General features: G+C 45.1%; 1 protein-coding gene across 1 annotated transcript in view; it reads right to left on the reverse strand.

Moving 5' to 3' along the window:
• The window catches only part of PTPRO (protein tyrosine phosphatase receptor type O), a 228,235-nt gene that overhangs the window by 75,870 nt on the left and 134,974 nt on the right, over window positions 1-17,391 (reverse strand). Inside the window, exons 2-3 of the mRNA XM_054167854.1 lie at window positions 17,040-17,313; window positions 478-636 (exon numbers count right to left, since the gene is read on the reverse strand). Of these exons, the coding sequence (XP_054023829.1) occupies window positions 478-636; window positions 17,040-17,313 (433 nt within the window). The remainder of the gene's footprint in view (window positions 1-477; window positions 637-17,039; window positions 17,314-17,391) is intronic.

Here is a 17,391-nt window from a genome sequence, read left to right on the forward strand (position 1 = left end):
CCCTCTAAAACTCAGGAGAAAGGAAGCATCACTAGAGCTGGGATGGGGATGATTAAAAACATCCAGACCATCCAGTCTCCCTCTAAAACTCAGGAGAAAGGAAGCATCACTAGAGCTGGGATGGGGATGATTAAAAACATCCAGACCATCCAGTCTCCCTCTAAAACTCAGGAGAAGGAAGCATCACTAGAACTGGGATGGGGATGATTAGAAACATCCAGACCATCCAGTCTCCCTCTAAAACTCAGGAGAAAAGAAGCATCATTAGAAGTAGGATGGGAAGTGAACCACCAGTTTAATTTGAAGCCCCATCCCATACTTGATGATACAAAATCCTTTATAAACAGAGATGTTAGCAGAAATAGAAAGCATTATAACCAATAGAAAGCATTATAATCAATCCATGGCAAAACCACACCTAAGACCACTGTATAAAAGGAGTTAGCATTAGGTGTTGGTGGAATATTTTCCTCCTACCTTTGTAGAGTATCGTTCGGTAGTCTTTTCCTTCCCAATAGCTTATGTTCACCCTGGTGAAAACATTGTACTTCTCTGGGTACTGAATTTCAAACAGCACTCCTGTTTCTGGAGATGGTTTGTAATCATAGATAGAAACACTGCTCACAGGAAGGGGTTCTAAAGGGTAAATAAAAGAGAGAGAGAAAAAAAACAAAAGGAAGAAAGGAGCGGATTAATAGGCAAGATGAATTCTTCACACACATACAGAATCATAGAATTGTTAGAGTTGGGGGGCACCTCAAGGATCATCCAGTTCCAACCCCCTGCCATGGGCAGGGACACCTCACACTACAGCAGGTTGCTCACAGCCACATCCAGCCTGACCTTAAAACCTCCAGGGATGAGGCTTCCACCATCTCTCTGAGCAACCTGTTCCACTGTCTCACCAATGGAACAAATGTTGTATGTACAACACCAATGGAACAGATGTTTGTGCTAGATACAGCACAGGCATTCTTTGATCCAATAGGTGATATCTGGGGCTTCACAAGAGGTCTGGGGCAAAGTTACCTGGGATGTTGTTGAAGGAAATATTTGTGTGCTCCTCCCACTAAAGAATTTATGTTCTTGATGCTTACACTTTAACAGAAGTATTCCCTTATTTGCCATAATATTGCAGTTATTATTCAAGCACTCACAGCCATCACCCCAGAAAGACTTCCACCTGTAATGATTGCCAGCCATGTAAAAATGCCCTGACAAACTAATAGAACCCCTGGAATTGCTCACAACTTTGGCATAAATGTGAACTTTAAGGATTATCTGAGAAGCTTATCAGTGGTATGTATTAATTTCTTTATTTGATTGGTAATTAGACAGCCCCCATTCCCATGATATCTGATGAATAACTGAGGGACAGAGGAGTGAAGTGCTTTGCTGGAGGGCACAGAGGAAAGCAGTGCAGGGAAAGGAAGTCTGTGAGGAACTGCTGATCTAGTGCTCTGAACTCTGAGCTGGGTGGGCTATCAAAAGGCACTCCCCCAAATCCCATGATTTGGCATTCCACTGTAGCTCCATCAACCAAGGAAAGCTGTGTTAATTCACAGCAGCTGGGAGTCTTGATTGTTGCTGACAATAAAAGAGTCACAGCTGTATTCAACCTCCTTTATCCACACACAAAACAGAAATAAATTTACTTTACCTTTCAATCTCTTTTATCCACACACAAAACATAGAAATAAATTTATCTTCTTTTTTTCCTGTATGATTTCCTCAGCAAGCAGAAAATCATAGCAAGCCAACTACACATTGGTTAAGAGGGCAATGCAGATATTCAAAACAGTTGAAATTTGTCATGCTTACATATTTTAATAGAGGTAACAACACCCTCAGTGATCATCCTTAGAAGTATCATGGTGATTTAGGGAACAGACTGAAAAAAATCAGGTTGTTGATTAGCATGGCCCTAGAGGACACATTGAGTTCAAAGTTACAGAATACAGAATTAAGCAGGTTGGAAAATACCTCAGAGATCATCAAGTCCACCCTATCACCCAACACCATCTAATCAACTAAACCATGGCAGCAAGCAACCCATCCAGTCTCTTCTTAAACACCTCCAGTGATGGTGACTCCACAACCTCCCTGGACAGCACATTCCAATGGCCTATCTCTCTTTCTGTGAAGAACTTCCTAATATCCAGCCTAAACCTCCCCTGGCACAGCTTGAGACTGTGTCATCTTATTTTGGTGCTGCTTGCCTGGGAGCAGAGATCAACCCCCACCTGGCTACAACCTCCCTTCAGGTAGCTGTAGACATCAAGAAGGTCTGCTGAGCCTCCTCTTTTCCAGTAACCCCAGCTCCCTCAGCCTCTCCTCATAGGGCTGTGCTCCAAACCCCTCCCCAGCTTTGTTGCCCTTCTCTGGACACCTTCCAGCAAGTCAACATCTTTCCTAAACTGAGGGGCCCAGAACTGGACACAGGACTCAAGGTGTGGCCTAAGCAGTACTGAGTACAGGGGCACAATGACTTCCCTGCTCCTGCTGTCCACACTATTCCTGATACTGGCCAGGATGCCATTGGCCTTCTTGGCTATCTGGGCACACTGCTGGCTCATGTTCAGCCTACTATCAACCAGTACCCCCAGGTCCCTTTCTGCCTGGCTGCTCTCCAGCCACTCTGACCCCAGCCTGTAGCACTGCATGGGGTTGTTGTGGCCAAAGTGCAGAACCTGACACTTAGATGTGTTCAATCTCATGCCCTTGGACTCTGCCCATCTGTCCAGCCTGTTTAGGTCCCTCTGCAGAGCTCTCCTACCCTCTAAAAGATCAACTCCTGCCCCCAGCTTGGTGTCATCTGCAAATTTACTGCTGATGGACTTAATGTTCTCATCTAGATCATCAATAAAGATATTGAACAGGATGGGGCCCAGCACTGATCCCTGGGGCACACCACTAGTGCCTGGCTGCCAGCCGGCTGTGGCACCATTCACCACCACTCTATGGGCTCCAGCCTTTTCCTAACCCAGCACAGAGTGTTGCTCTCCAAGCCAGGGGCTGACAGCTTGGCCAGGAGTTTGCTGTGGGGGACGGTGTCAAAGGCCTTGCTGAAGTCCAGGTAGACTACATCCACAGCCTGCCCCACATCCCCCAGGCAGTCAGTTGATTGTAGAAGGAGATCAGGTTGGTGATGCAGGACCTGCCCTTCCTAAATCCATGCTGGCTGGGCCTTATCCCTAGGCCATCCTGTAAGTGCTGTGTGATTGCACTCAAGATGACCTGTTCCATAGGTTCTGCTGCAGTAGGCCCTGAAGTAAAACTAATAAAACCATTTTTTCTCCAAAGAGCACACAGTCATCATGGGCAAGAGAAAGAGGAGCTGAAAGGGAAGACCAGTTTCAAAAGTGGAGGTATCCCAGAGAAGATGCAAAAGGTTAATCAAAGGTGGAAAAGACTGCAGTGGAAACAAAGATCAAAACTCAATCACCAGCACTTCATTTTCACCACACTACTAAATTTTCAGATGTGATGAGAAGTGAAGAACAACCAATTAAGGGCAAAAGCCACAGATGCAAACAGAACCTTTAAGATGCATTATCACTCAACTTTGCCAGAGCATGAGAATGCAGTGGTGTGGGATTATTAAACTGTTTCTCATGGCTAAGATACTTCATTAGTTTCAGGTAAATGTCAACATGTTAACCACTTACTAATAGAAACTCCCAATCTCACAGATACCAACAGTGATGGGACCTGTGCAAATTTTGCTGATAGCTGGTGATAGCCTAGAAATAAACGGGCATAATGAAATGGATCACGGGAAACAAAGCCTGCCCTCTTTAGAATAGAATAGAATAGAATAGAATAGAATAGAATAGAATAGAATAGAATAGAATAGAATAGAATAGAATAGAATAGAATAGAATAGAATAGAATAGACCAGGTTGGAAGAGACCTTCGAGATCATCGTGTCCAACCTACCATCCAACACCACCTAATCAACTAAACCATGGAACCAAGCATCCTGTCAAGCCTCGCCCTGAACACCCCCAGCAACGGCGACCCCACCACCTCCTCAGGCAGCCCATTCCAGTGGGCAATCACTCTCTCTGTGTAAAACTTCCTCCTAACCTCCAGCCTAAACCTCCCCTGACACAGCCTGAGACTGTGTCCTCTTGTTCTGGTACTGCTTGCCTGGGAGAAGAGACCAACCTCTGCCTCACTACAACCTCCCTTCAGGTAGTTGTAGAGAGCAATAAGGTCACTCCTGAGTCTCCTCCTCTCCAGGCTAAGCAACCCCAGCTCCCTCAGTCTCTCCTCATAGGGCTTCTGCTCCAAGCCCCTCACCAGCCTTGTTGCCCTTCTCTGCTGAGGCTTTCCCCATCTATTCTTTATTTATTCTGAAATAAATTGTTGAGCTGACTATCCACATGACCAGAGGCTTCATATCACAGCTCACACAGCAAGCAATAGGAGTTTAAATGTCAATAAGGATCTCTAAAACAGCACAGGGCTTACATGCAATCATCTTTCATGTTATCGGGTGTGCCCTAGGCTTGCTTCTGCTATCTCATTCACATCTGAGAGCTCCTTATTTCTGAAAGAACTACTGAAACTCTGTGTCAGTGATTAAATTACCCCATTTATTCCTTCCTACAACAAATCAAATAAAGGGTGGAAGTTATATTCATTTCTAATCCAAATGATTTTTTTCCCCCTCCTGATGCTTTGATTTAATTAACCAATAATTGAATTAAGCGGTAATCACCACAGACTCTTTCGTGTTGTTATCTTCCACTTACTATCCTCTCTTTGCTCATGGCTGATGTTAGCAGAGAAGCATGAGGGACATAATGCAATTTAAAGGTTCTGCCATTATCTTCCTTCCTTCGGCACCAAATCTTCACATCAAAAGCTATTTGCACACTGTGAAATTAAAAGGACACTCGGCAGATAAAAATCATGCTCTGGTTTTTTTCACTTATTAACTGCTCCTGTGGTGATTAAGCTCAGAGAAAATGTGAAATGCCACTCTTCTCACTCAGTATTTGTAATTCAGAACACAAACAGTCTGGTCTTTTTCCTTTTACAATTTCCAGGATTTAGTATCTAGCCTTTCACAGGTTTCAGTGGTTCTCAGGAAACAGCCTAAATGAAGTCCAATATAATGCTCCAGAAAACTTTGAGCTGTCTAAATGCTCTGTACTGCATTGATGCCTGAAGCCACATTACACAAGAGACTTAGAGGATTTTGAGATCCCTCTAATATCTTATTTAAGGCACTTCATGTATAATCTCTTTATTTTTAGACTTGCAGGTTATATTAAATACACACAGACAAGCTCACAGGATAAAGACCTAAATTTGCTTTGTTTTTTTTCTGTCTTATTGTCTCAGAATCTGCTGCTCCTATAGCAACTGCTTTCCTGTTATATCTCTTTATGGGAAGCTTCTGTGTTTTTTCCTGGACTCTCCAGCATTTTGCATTTATCAAGCAACTTGCATTACATAAATATGAAGAGAGCACAATAAATGAGGATAACCTCTTCCTTGAATGCCCTGGAAAATTCCAGCTGCTGAATCCTCCATTAATGCATTCAATTTCCCCCTAGATATTAACATTTGCAATTCAGGGGGAAAGAAAACCAAACCAAACCAAACAGCCCATTTTAAAAAAAGCAGCACAATCCAGTCCAAACCAATTTGGTTTTAATAGCTGTAGGTCAGCTCACTCTATAGAGTGAATCAATGACTGATTACTGTGGCAGGTTAGATGTGGTATTACGTGTGGGTGGCTGAAATGGGACTGCTAGCAACTCCTGCTTCTCACATTCAAACCTAAATGAATCATGTTTTACATTCCTATCATAAATTCTGTAAAAAAAGAAGTTCTATTAATGGAGTGACCTGATTCCCATGGACACTTCTCTTGATTCAGGAGTAGTGTGGCCAGCAGCACTAGGGATGGAATTCTGCCCTGTACTCAGCACTGGTGAGGCCTCACCTCGAGCACTCTGTGCAGTTCTGAGCCCCTCACTGCAAGAAAGATCTTGAGGTGCTGGAGCAGGTCCAGAGGAGAGCAAGGAGACTGGGGAAGGGACTGGAGGGAAAGGCTGATGAGGAGACGGTAAGGGAGCTGGGGGTGTTTACCCTGGAGAAGAGGAGGCTCAGGGGGGATCTTACCACACTCTACAACTACATGAAAGGAAGTTGTAGTAAGGTGGGGGGCAGGCTCTTCTCCCAGGCAACTTGTGACAAGACCAGAGGGCATGTCCTGAAGCTGTGCCAGGGGAGATTTAGCTTGGATGCTAGGAAGCACTTTCTCATGGAAAGGGGAATAAGACACTGGAATGGACTGCCCAGGGTGGTGGTGGAGTCATCGAACCTGGAGGTGTTTAAGGAAGGGTTGGATGTGGCGTTTAGTGCCATGCTCTGGTCAGTGTGGTGGTGTTAGGTCAGAGGCTGGACTTAATCATCTCAGAGGTCTATTCTAGCCTCAACAATGCTGTGATTCACACAAAGAAGTTGTGAATTATGTTATTTTTCCTCCCAAGTTAATACTATTTACATATCTATAGTTGCTAGGAGTAAGCCATAGCCAGGGGAAATCTTGCATTATGTGATGAACTTTAGGGATTTATCTCTTGCTAAAAAACAACCAGTTTTTGAGATTAAAAAGCTGCTGCTGAATGCTTTAGGAGCATAATGCTCAAGTTGATGATAGGTCACAGAAATAGCATGTGCTATTGCTTAGGGAAGTGGCATGAAAGCAGTACCTGAGCTGTGATGGTATATACTGCAATTTCTAGGTGTCCGTATAAACTGACAGATAAAGAGATGATACAAACTTAAAAATAATGTCATAAAAGCAAAGGCACATGTGTTGCTTTTGAGCACATTTAGAGCAGTATTTTAGACCAGCCTTTCAATGGAAATCGTGGCAGGAAATCTTATGCTTGCAGTCCTTTCTGTTTCTTTGATTCTGATGGAGGGGCTTCTTCGCCTTAAAAGAGGGCTAACGTGATTTGTTTGCTGGCGAAAGCTGAGCACTAATGGACCTAGATGGGCTTCTGGGTTACATTTCACTACTAGGGCTGCCACAAATCACCAGCCTTTTAAAAGATGTTCCATGCCATGCTTTAAGGAAGAAAAACACAAAAGGCTTAAGTTTTACATTTCACTAGAGGAAAAAACAAACAAACAAACAAAACCCCCACAATGAACCAAGCAACCCAAACTCTGCAGCTCTTACTTCAACAGCTCTGATCCATTAGCGAGCCAGAGGAAAGGATTCAACCTGCTGAATCACTTCCTGCAGCATCTGGCATAATGACAACCAAGCATTAACTAGGCCTAATGTCAATTATTTTCTGAGAGCTGAAGAGATCAGAGTCCCAGGCAGCAGACCCATCTCTTGAGGAGAATATTGTTTTGGTAGAAGACACAGAGGCAGAAGCCTCCCTAAAGGGAATATATTACAGTGATTTATGTGAGGAATCCTTGGCTTTGGAAACAATTAGACATTTACTATTCAAGACTCCTAATTATAAGCTAAAGGGAAAAAATAAAGTCAGTGAGAGCTGCTCTTAAGTACCCTCAGAAATCCTAAGATCCTGATTTCTCCAATTCCCAGAAGAGATTAATTTTTCCTATACCACATGATGGCTCTCCAATGTACTGCTTTCTCCACTCCTTCAAAGGTACAAACATTTTTTCCTTCAGAAAAAAAACCCAAACAAAACAAAACAACAAACCACACCTGTCTCGGTCTGGAGAGGGAAAGAGACTCAGCTCTTTTGAATATTCCCGTGTTGTGAAATGAGAGGCACAAATGAGGCCAAAAGATCAACAGCTAGACTATTACAGAAATAAAGTGGATGGTTCAGAAGGGGAGAGAGAGAAAAAATAGAGAGGGAGAGAGAGAAGAGAGAGAGAGAAGAGGAAAGGAATTATACTACCACACCCCTCAGCCCCCCAAGACAGTTTGAGTCTGTGGAGGAAAGGTGCTGCAGGAGATGTTGGGTCTGTAGAGAAACGGTGCTGAGGCTGGAGAAGAGATGTGGTCCTCTGGGCAGCCTCTTCAGCTCCATGAGTTGCAGCAGGCGGAACTCAGGACTCGGAGAGAGGGTTCAGTCTGCTTCAGCATTGTCCCAGGCTTTTCCTTCTCTCGTGCTTTCTTTCTCATTGTCCTTCTCCTGTGTTTTCCTTCATCTGTGTTTTTGGTTCCGTGTCTTCCAGGCTCCACGGCCTCTTTTCTTCAGAGCTTCTGTCTTTTTGGTTCTCTATTTTCCTTCTGCCGCCGAGCCAGTAGTGGCTCAAGTCTTTTATACAAATTTTAGTCCTTAGGTATGTGTCCAAGTATTGTCCCTCAGGAATTCAGGGGCCAGGAAATCCTCCTTAGGTAAGTATCCAGGTATCGTTCCCCAGGAAATCTTTCTGTGCATTCCTGTGTGTTTGGGCAGGAGTCTGGATGGAGCGGGGGGACCTCCGCCTCCTCCTTCTCCATCTACCTGCCCACACACTCATTACACACCAGGAAACAGGTGGTGAGTCCATTGTCTCACCATCCTCCCTTTCCAGGGTACTTGATGGGTGGAGATTATCTTGTCTTATGCATATTCCTGAAGGTGGCCTCGGTCCATTGTAGTGAGGCCAGCTGTGGGCCAGTGATTGATGTTATCTTTGCACCTTCCCAAGAGTCGTTCCAGTGGCTCTGCCCAACACATATCAGCTATTGTCTGGGCAAGCATCAAGTCTTTTTATCTTTGTTGAGTCACACCAGGAGAGACAAGCTTTTAGTCTCTCACAACACCCCAAAACCCAACCCAACCCAAACAAAACAGGAAAAAAAAAATAGACAAGTAATTGGAAATAAAAAGGGCTATATGGGCATGAGTCACCCTGGGAAGAACAAAACAAGGCCTCAAACCGGGGAAATAGAGGATGAGTGAGAACTTCAGTCACTGATTTTTACATCCTTGCTCTGTATTTCTCTCATCAACTACTTTAGCACCAAGTACTAATGAGCAGAGTTTTCTTTCAAATTTGGCAAAACACTAAATGACATGTATAAATTCTGGAGGTACTTAGATTACATTGAACACATCTAAATGCTGGGTTCTACACATTGGCCACAACAACCCCATGCAGTGCTACAGACTGGGGTCAGAGTGGCTGGAGAGCGACCAGGCAGAAAGGGACCTGGGGGTACTGGATGATAGTAGGTTGAACATAAGCCAGCAGTGTGCCCAGGTGACCAAGAAGGACAGTGGCATCCTGGCCAGTATCAGGAATAGTGTGGACAGCAGGAGCAGGGAAGTCATTGTGCCCCTGTACTCAGTACTGCTTAGGCCACACCTTGAGTCCTGTGTCCAGTTCTGGGCCCCTCAGTTTAGGAAAGATGTTGAGTTGCTGGAACCTGTCCAGAGAAGGGCAACAAAGCTGGGGAGGGGTCTGGAGCACAGCCCTGTGAGGAGAGGCTGAGGGAGCTGGGGTTGCTTAGCCTGGAGAATAGGAGGCTCAGGGGAAACCTTCTTGCTGTCTACAGCTACCTGAAGGGAGGTTGTAGCCAGGTGGGGATTGGTCTCTGCTCGCAGGCAAGCAGCACTAAAATAAGATGACACAGTCTCAAGCTGTGCCAGGGGAGGTTTAGGCTGGATATTAGGAAGAAGTCCTTCACAGAAAGAGAGACTGGCCATTGGAATGTGCTGCCCAGGGAGGTTGTGGAGTCACCATCACTGGAGGTGTTTAAGAGGGGACAGGATGAGGCACTTGGTGCCATGGTTTAGTTGATTAGATGGTGTTGGATGATAGGTTGGACTTGATGATCTCTGAGGTCTTTTCCAACCTGGTTAATTCTATTCCATTCTATTCTACTTCACTCTCACTGAAAAGCCAAAACACCACAAGAGCAGAAGAAACTGAGCTTGAAATAATTGGAAGGAAGGTAATTTTGACAGGCACAACAAAACAGCACTGGCAGAGATCTGGTCAGGGTGGCAAGACTGATACACCTATTCTTGTGGAAACTATCACAGGGATTTTTAATAAGAAGAGGTCAGGATTTTGGGTGTTCTCCTCCAGTGAAGTACTGAGCCCAGTTTGCTGCATGCAGCTTTGCTGCAGAATCAGAACAAAATGCTATTCTGTGCTCAGGTTCTATTTTATAGGTTTCCTATCTAAGAATTAAACGTGCTCTGTTTATCTTGTCCTTCTACCATTCTAGCTCAGGAAGAGGTGTGGATTGTGCTAAGATGACAAAACCTTTGAGCTCTGAGAAGAAATATTGCAACAAAAAGCTCATACTTTATGTAAGAACAATCTGGCCCACAGAACCCAAACAAGGAAATTCTAGCCTCTGTGGTGCTTTGATCGTCATGAGAATGCTCTGAAATTACTCCAATCAGACAAGCAGGGAAGAGCCAAGTTAACAAAAAAGCTTCAAATGGTAGCATACATCCTGTGAAACATCTTTATCACTGGCATTGATGATGGGACAGAGTGTCTGCTAAGCAAGTTTGGTGACAATACCAAGCTGGGAGGCTTGGCTGAGACACCTGAAGGCTGTGTCTGCATTCAGCAAGACTTGGACAGACTGAGAGCTGGGCCAAGAGGAATCTAATGAGGTTCAACAAGGGTTTGTGCAGAGTCCTGCACCTAGGAAGGAAGAATAAACTGCATCAGTACAGGTTAGGAGGTGATCTGCTGGAAAACAGCCCCCTGGAGAAGGACCTGGGAGTCCTGGTGGGCAATGAATGGGAAGCAATGAATGGGAAGCAATGTGCCCTAGTGGCCAAAGAGGCCAATGGGATGCTGGAGTGCATTTAGAGGAGTGTGTCCAGTAGGCCCAGGGAGGTTCTCCTCCCCCTCTACTCTGTCCTATTGAAGCCCCACCTGGAATATTGCATTCAGTTCTGGGCTCCCCAGTTCAAGAGGGACAGGAATCTACTTGAGAGAGTCCCACACAGGGCTACAAGGATGTTGAAGGGACTGGAGCACTGCTTGATGAGGAAAGGCTGAAAGACCTGGGACTGGTTAGTCTGGAGAAGAGAAACCTGAGAGGGGATTTGATCAATATCTATAAATATCTGAGGGCTGGGGGTCAAGAGGGAAGGGACAGGCTCTGCTCAGTTGCACCCTTGAATAGGACAAAGAGCAGTGGACATAAAATACAGCACAGGAGGTTCCACCTCAACAGGAGGAAGAACTTTACTGTAAGAGTCACAGAGCACTGAATCAGGCAGCCCAGAGGGGTTGTGGAGTCTCCTTCTCTGGAGCCTTTCCATCCCTGTCTGGATGTGTTCCTGTGTGACCTGTGCTGGATTCTATGGTCCTGTTCTGGCAGGAGGATTGGACTTGAAGATCTCCAGAGGTCCCTTCTAACCCATAACATCCTGTGAGCCTGTGATATATGTATATTTATTTAATGTTAAGAGACTTTATGTTTTTTTTAATGTACATATTTATGCATACATATACTGCAGAAAGTATATATTTTGTTAGCTTTCAAATAACATTTCTCTTGAGGAGTCTTTTTCTTTTTTTCCTGGACAGAAGCCTTTGAGTTCTAAACCAAAAGTATTCTCTGACATGAATGGGATGAAGTTTTGACCAAGAGACATACCTTTTTTCTTGCCAAAATGCTGAAAAGCTATGTGAACAGGAGGAAGGAAATGTCATCAAGATATACCCTTGGAAAGCAGAGGTCTTTCATGACTCACTGAAGTTATAAGTAGGAAATCTCTTTGAAGGACCTTGCTCTTGTGTTGACACACACAACTTGGACACACACTGCTCTGAGTGAAACTCAGATCTCTAGCATATGGCCAGGTTGAAAGACTGCACCTCCCTGCATGGACTCCTCTGCAGGCATCAGGAGATGCCCAGAAATCTATCATGAAATATCAAAGCATGCTCTAGGGAAAAGCTTCACTGGCACCACTGCCCATGCTGCCTGGTTTATCTTGTAGCAGCCTAATCATAGAATCATAGAATCAATAAAGTGGGAAAAGACCTCAGAGATCATCAAGTCCAACCTGTCACCCAACACATCATGACTAGCTAAACCATGGCACCAAGTGCCATGTCCAATCCCTTTTTGAACACCTCCAGTGATGGTGACTCCACCACCTCCCTGGGCAGCACAGTCCAATGGCCAATCTCTCTTTCTGGGAAGAACTTTCTCCTCACCTCCAGCCTAAACTTCCCCTGGCACAGCTTGAGACTGTGTCCTCTTGTTCCAGTGCTGGTTGCCTGGGAGAAGAGACCAATCCCCACCTGGCTACAACCTCCCTTCAGGGAGTTGTAGACAGCAATAAGGTCTCCCCTGAATGGGGTAAATCTGCCCTTGGTAAAACTCTCTTGATACCAATGAAGTTAGAACAGGAAATAATTTGTTCTTGGAGGCTTAGATGCAATTTAGCAATTTTCTGTGTGTAAGATATAGATGGAATAAATCTGATGCATGGTTAAAATAAACTAAGAATGCTAAAGAGGCAGAGAGAGCATACGGCATGAAGAAAAATATGAGTGCATCCTAAGTTTTATCTGCCAAATAGATCAAGTTAACTGGTAGAAACGATGCAAAATAGGCAATGGGCAATACCAATAAAAGGAGATTAAAATAATAAATCAAAAAATAAAAGGGAATTCAACTCTCACCTCACACAGTTTTGAAGGAGAAGCCAATGATCACTACCTGAGTTTTAATCATAAAATCATAGAATCAAAAAGGTTGGAAAATACCTCAGAGATCATCAAGTCCAATCTACCACCCAACACCTCATGACAACTAAACCATGGCACCAAGTGCCAAATTCAATCCCCTCTTGAACACCTCCAGAGATGGTGACTCCACCACCTCCCTGGGCAGCACATTCCAATGGCCAATCTCTCTTTCTGGGAAGAACTTTCTCCTCACCTCCAGCCTAAACTTCCCCTGGCACAGCTTGAGACTGTGTCCTCTTGTTCTGGTGCTGGTTGCCTGGGAGAAGAGACCAGCTCTCACCTGACCACAGCCTCCCTTCAGGTAGCTGTAGACAGCAAGAAGGTCTCCCCTGAGCCTCCTCTTCTCCAGGCTAAACAACTCCATGTCCCTCAGCCTCTCCTCACAGGGCTGTGCTCCAGACCCCTCCCCAGCCTTATTGCCCTTCTCTGGACACGTTCAAGTGTCTCAGCATCCTTCTTAAATTGAGGGGCCCAGAACTGGACACAGTACTCAAGGTGTGGCCTAACTGTACTGTACTGAAAAACACATTTAAAAGCTCAGCCTGCCACATTATCCTTCCAATACAAATCTATTTTCATTCCTCTATGTTAGTAGATGAGGCTGCCACCTCAGAGCAAGCACTCGGCTTCCTGCCTGACAGAAAGTATGAGGAAGGGGATTGGGCTCTCTCCCTTATGAAGCTCACAAACATACAGCATACTCTCAGTACTCTGTGCAGCATCTTTCAGTGCTGCTTCTAGGAATGCCCTTTCTTTTCCTTGGATCAGGGTGTCCTTCTGTAGAGACAAACCCCAGTGAAGCTCACTGTTCTCTTTTTGGTATGTGAGCTCCCCAAGCAGTGCTGGATGACTGCCAAAGCCATGGGTCTTTCCTTCCCTCTGCAGCACTGGCCAGCTGCCAGAATCACTGGTCCTTCCAAGGTCTGGGTGAGCAGCAGAGGCCACAGCAGGAAACCCTGAGGTGTTGCCAGCACTGCCTCAAAAGACAGGTGGTGGAAAGGGGAGGGCTCCTTCCCATTGGGAAGGGTATTGACCTGCCTCAGAGGAGGGAAAATGATGTGGAATATGCCCCTTGGAGCCATCAGCCTCCTGCTCTTTTGGGAACACCTTGTGGAAACCTCCTGAGCCAGAAATGGAAAGTCTGGGGTTGGCTTTGATGGGCTGAGCGACACTGGCTCCCTTTCTCCTTCAGAGATCACTTGCACAGGAGTGTGTACACCACCTGCCATCTGGATCACGCCATGTGCTGCTACCAGCAACCCTTGTGGGCTCTGGAAATTAAATAGCAGTGAGCCCTGCTGCACAGCTACAAGGGCAGCATTCAAAACCCACTGGATATGCACACTGAGGCATTTTCTCTCCCAGTTTTATATGATAGCCAATAGGTCAACTATTTTTTTAAAGGAAATAAACAAACCATAAAATAGAAAATTGGATTAGAATTGCTATTTAGTCTGCAGGGTTAAAGCAGTCATTTGAAAAATAAAAAAAGGGAAATTCAATCTGCCTTTGAACCTTTAAATTGCTCACAATGCTCCTGCACATATAGCTTAGGAAAGACTTGCAATATGAGGGGGCCAAGAAGCCCAGTGGCATCCTGGCCTGGATCAGGAATGGTGTAGCCAGCAGGAGCAGGGAAGTCATTGTGCCCTGTACTCAGCACTGATTAGGCCACACCTTGAGTCCTGTGTCCAGTTCTGGGGCCCTCAATTTAAGAAGGACATTGAGACTCTTGAACGTGTCCAAAGAAGGGCAACAAGGGTGGGGAGAGGCCTTGAGCACAGCCCTGTGAGGAGAGGCTGAGGGAGCTGGGGTGGTTTAGCCTGGAGAAGAGGAGGTTCAGGGGAGACCTTCTTGCTCTCTACAACTACATGAAGGGTGGTTGTAGCCAGAAGGGTGTTGGTCTCTTCTCCCAGGCAACCAGCACCAGAACAAGAGGACACAGCTCAAGCTGTGCCAGGGTAAGTTTAGGCTGGAGGTGAGGAGAGAGTTCTTCACAGAAAGAGAGATTGGCCATTGGAATGTGCTGCCCAGGGACGGAGTGGAGTCACCATCCCTGGAGGTGTTCAAGAGGGGACTGAATTTGGCACTTGAAGCCATGCCTTATTTAGTCATGAGGTCTTGGGTGACAGGTTGGATCTTTGAGGTCTTTTCCAACCTTATTGTTTCTATGATTCTATGATTCTGTGGTACTTTTCCCACGAGACCCTTCCTGACCCCTTCAGGGCACAGCCTCAGCACACAAGGGAAGGCTGCAGCATGTGGAGGTGATGCAAAATCTGGTTGCTTCTGGGTTTCAAACACCTCACTTGGTAATCTATGAAGCTACTGCAATGAGCTTAGAATAGGATAGGATAGGATAGGATAGGATAGAATAGAATAGAATAGAATAGAATAGAATAGAATAGAATAGAATTAACCAGGTTGGAAAAGACCTCAGAGATCATCAAGTCCAACCTAGCGCCCAACGCCATCTAATCAACTAAACCTTTGCACCAAACACCCCAACAAGTCTCTTCCTAAACACCTCCAGTGATGGTGACTCCACCACCTCCCTGGGCAGCTGTGGTGGTTTGGCTCTGGCCTGGAGCAATTTAATAACACTAATAATCAAAGAGCAATAGACCGCGCGGAAGCAAAAGAAAGCAGAGAGAGAGAGAGGTTAGTCTCTACTTCCCATCAGCAGGACGATGGTTGGTCTTGGGCAGCAGGGCTCTCTAAGCGTGGTGGTTCCTTGAGAGGATAAACGCCATGGATGAACCCCCACACTTCCTTCTTTGACTTCCTTCTTATACCTAAGCTGACCTCATATGGTATGGAATACCTCTTGGCCAGTCTGAGTCAGCTGGCTCAGCTGTGTCCCCTCCCAAGGTTTTGCCCACCCCTCAATGTACTCCTGGGGCAGGGAAATGTTGAAAGGACACAGCTTGGATACTGGATCCAGCCGTAGTCAAAACACTGCTGTGTTATCAACTACTGCTGCAAAACCCGCAGCACTAGAACAATGCTGTGAGGAGAATTAACTCCAGCTCAGATCAACCCAACACAGCAGCACATTCCAGCAGCCAGTCTCTCTTTCTGTGAAGAACTTCTTCCTACCATCCAGGCTAAACCTCCCCTGGCACAGCTTGAGACTGTGTCCTCTTGTTCTGTTGGTGGTTGCCTGGAGAAGAGACTTTCTATGAAGAACTTCTTCCTAACATCCAGCCTAAAATGTTTCAGAATACAGAATTAACCAGGTTGGAAAAGACCTTTCAGATCATGGAGTCCAACCTATCACCCAGCACCATCTATTCAACTAAACCATGGCACCAAGTGCCTCATCCAGTCTCTTTTTAATCACTTCCAGTGATGGAGACTCCACCACCTCCCTGGGCAGCTATTACACTGGGTGGCATTTCCTTCTTGACAGAATCATACAAGCACACAAAATCATAACCACTCCTCATCTAGAAGCCAACTAAAATTCTCCACAGATTTCAGGTGCCATTTTGCACACAAATTAACATGAAATCAGGAAAAGGGTTTTGTTCCATCCAAATATTACTTTTTTTTTTTTCTTCTGTCATTTAGTGAATCTGTCTTCCAGATGAAGAAATCACTTCGTATTCTACAACTTGTTTTCAGGCTGGCATATGGAAAGAGTTCTGGAGCAACAGCAGAGCCAGAAATATGGCAGGAATGACACAGAAATCTGTGGTGCTTTGCATGAAGCAAAGGAAATCACACCTCTTCCCCAGGATCAATGCACCTGGAAGCAGTAAGAGGCAGACTACTACAAATATGGTCTCCATCACAAACCCCTTCAGCTGTGCTGGCAGAAGTGCATGTGTGTGGGGACTACTATCTGCTTTCCAATTCTACTACTGCTGCAATAAATTCACCATCAAAGAACATTGTTGGAGCATTTAAAACAGGGTATACCTCAGCATGTAACAGGAGCACCTACACTGGAATGGCCATCAACACTTTTTATGCCTTTTACTGTATTTTTGGGGACTCCTGTTTAAAATGTTTAGGATGGACATCTGGAAAGGAGGTGCATCCATCACACTTATTTCAGTGTGTTAAACCTCTCCAGACAGCGTTCAGGAAGGGTCATCAGGGGAAAGCCCAATGCTGCTCCTTTCTTCCTGCCCAGACCTTGTGAATTTTCACTCACAAGTTTTCTTAACACATCTACTCTACTGTTTTCACACAAGAATTCATCCTACACACACAGAGGATACACTGGAGTGAAAAAAAAAAACCCAACCCAACCCAACCTTCTTCACAAGAATTTCTGGGGAAAGCTAAAACAAAACCCACACACAGAGAGAAGCAACAGAAGAAAATAAGAACAAGGAATTACTTACTGGTTAACACAGTGACTGATCTTGCTGACTTGGAAACCATATTTGAGTTCACTACCAACAGAGTTACTATGTAATATAGGCCATGGTATTTGGCATTGAAAACCACAGGGGCAGGTAAAGTGCTATTGAATTCTTCAAACTGGAAAAAGTAGTTCTTAGATTCTCCAGCGATCTTCACGACATATACAGAAGATGAGGTCACCACATCAGATGCTTCTAGGGAGACAATGATGCAGTTGTCTTCTTGGACAGTAACGTGGAAAGGTTCTGCATTCTGCAAGACAAGAGTAAAGATTTTGCTAAAGTAAAGCATATTACAGAATACAGAATTAGCCAGGTTGGAGAAGACCTC

Source organism: Dryobates pubescens, chromosome 15, assembly GCF_014839835.1.
Source record: "Dryobates pubescens isolate bDryPub1 chromosome 15, bDryPub1.pri, whole genome shotgun sequence".
NCBI lineage: Eukaryota > Metazoa > Chordata > Aves > Piciformes > Picidae > Dryobates > Dryobates pubescens.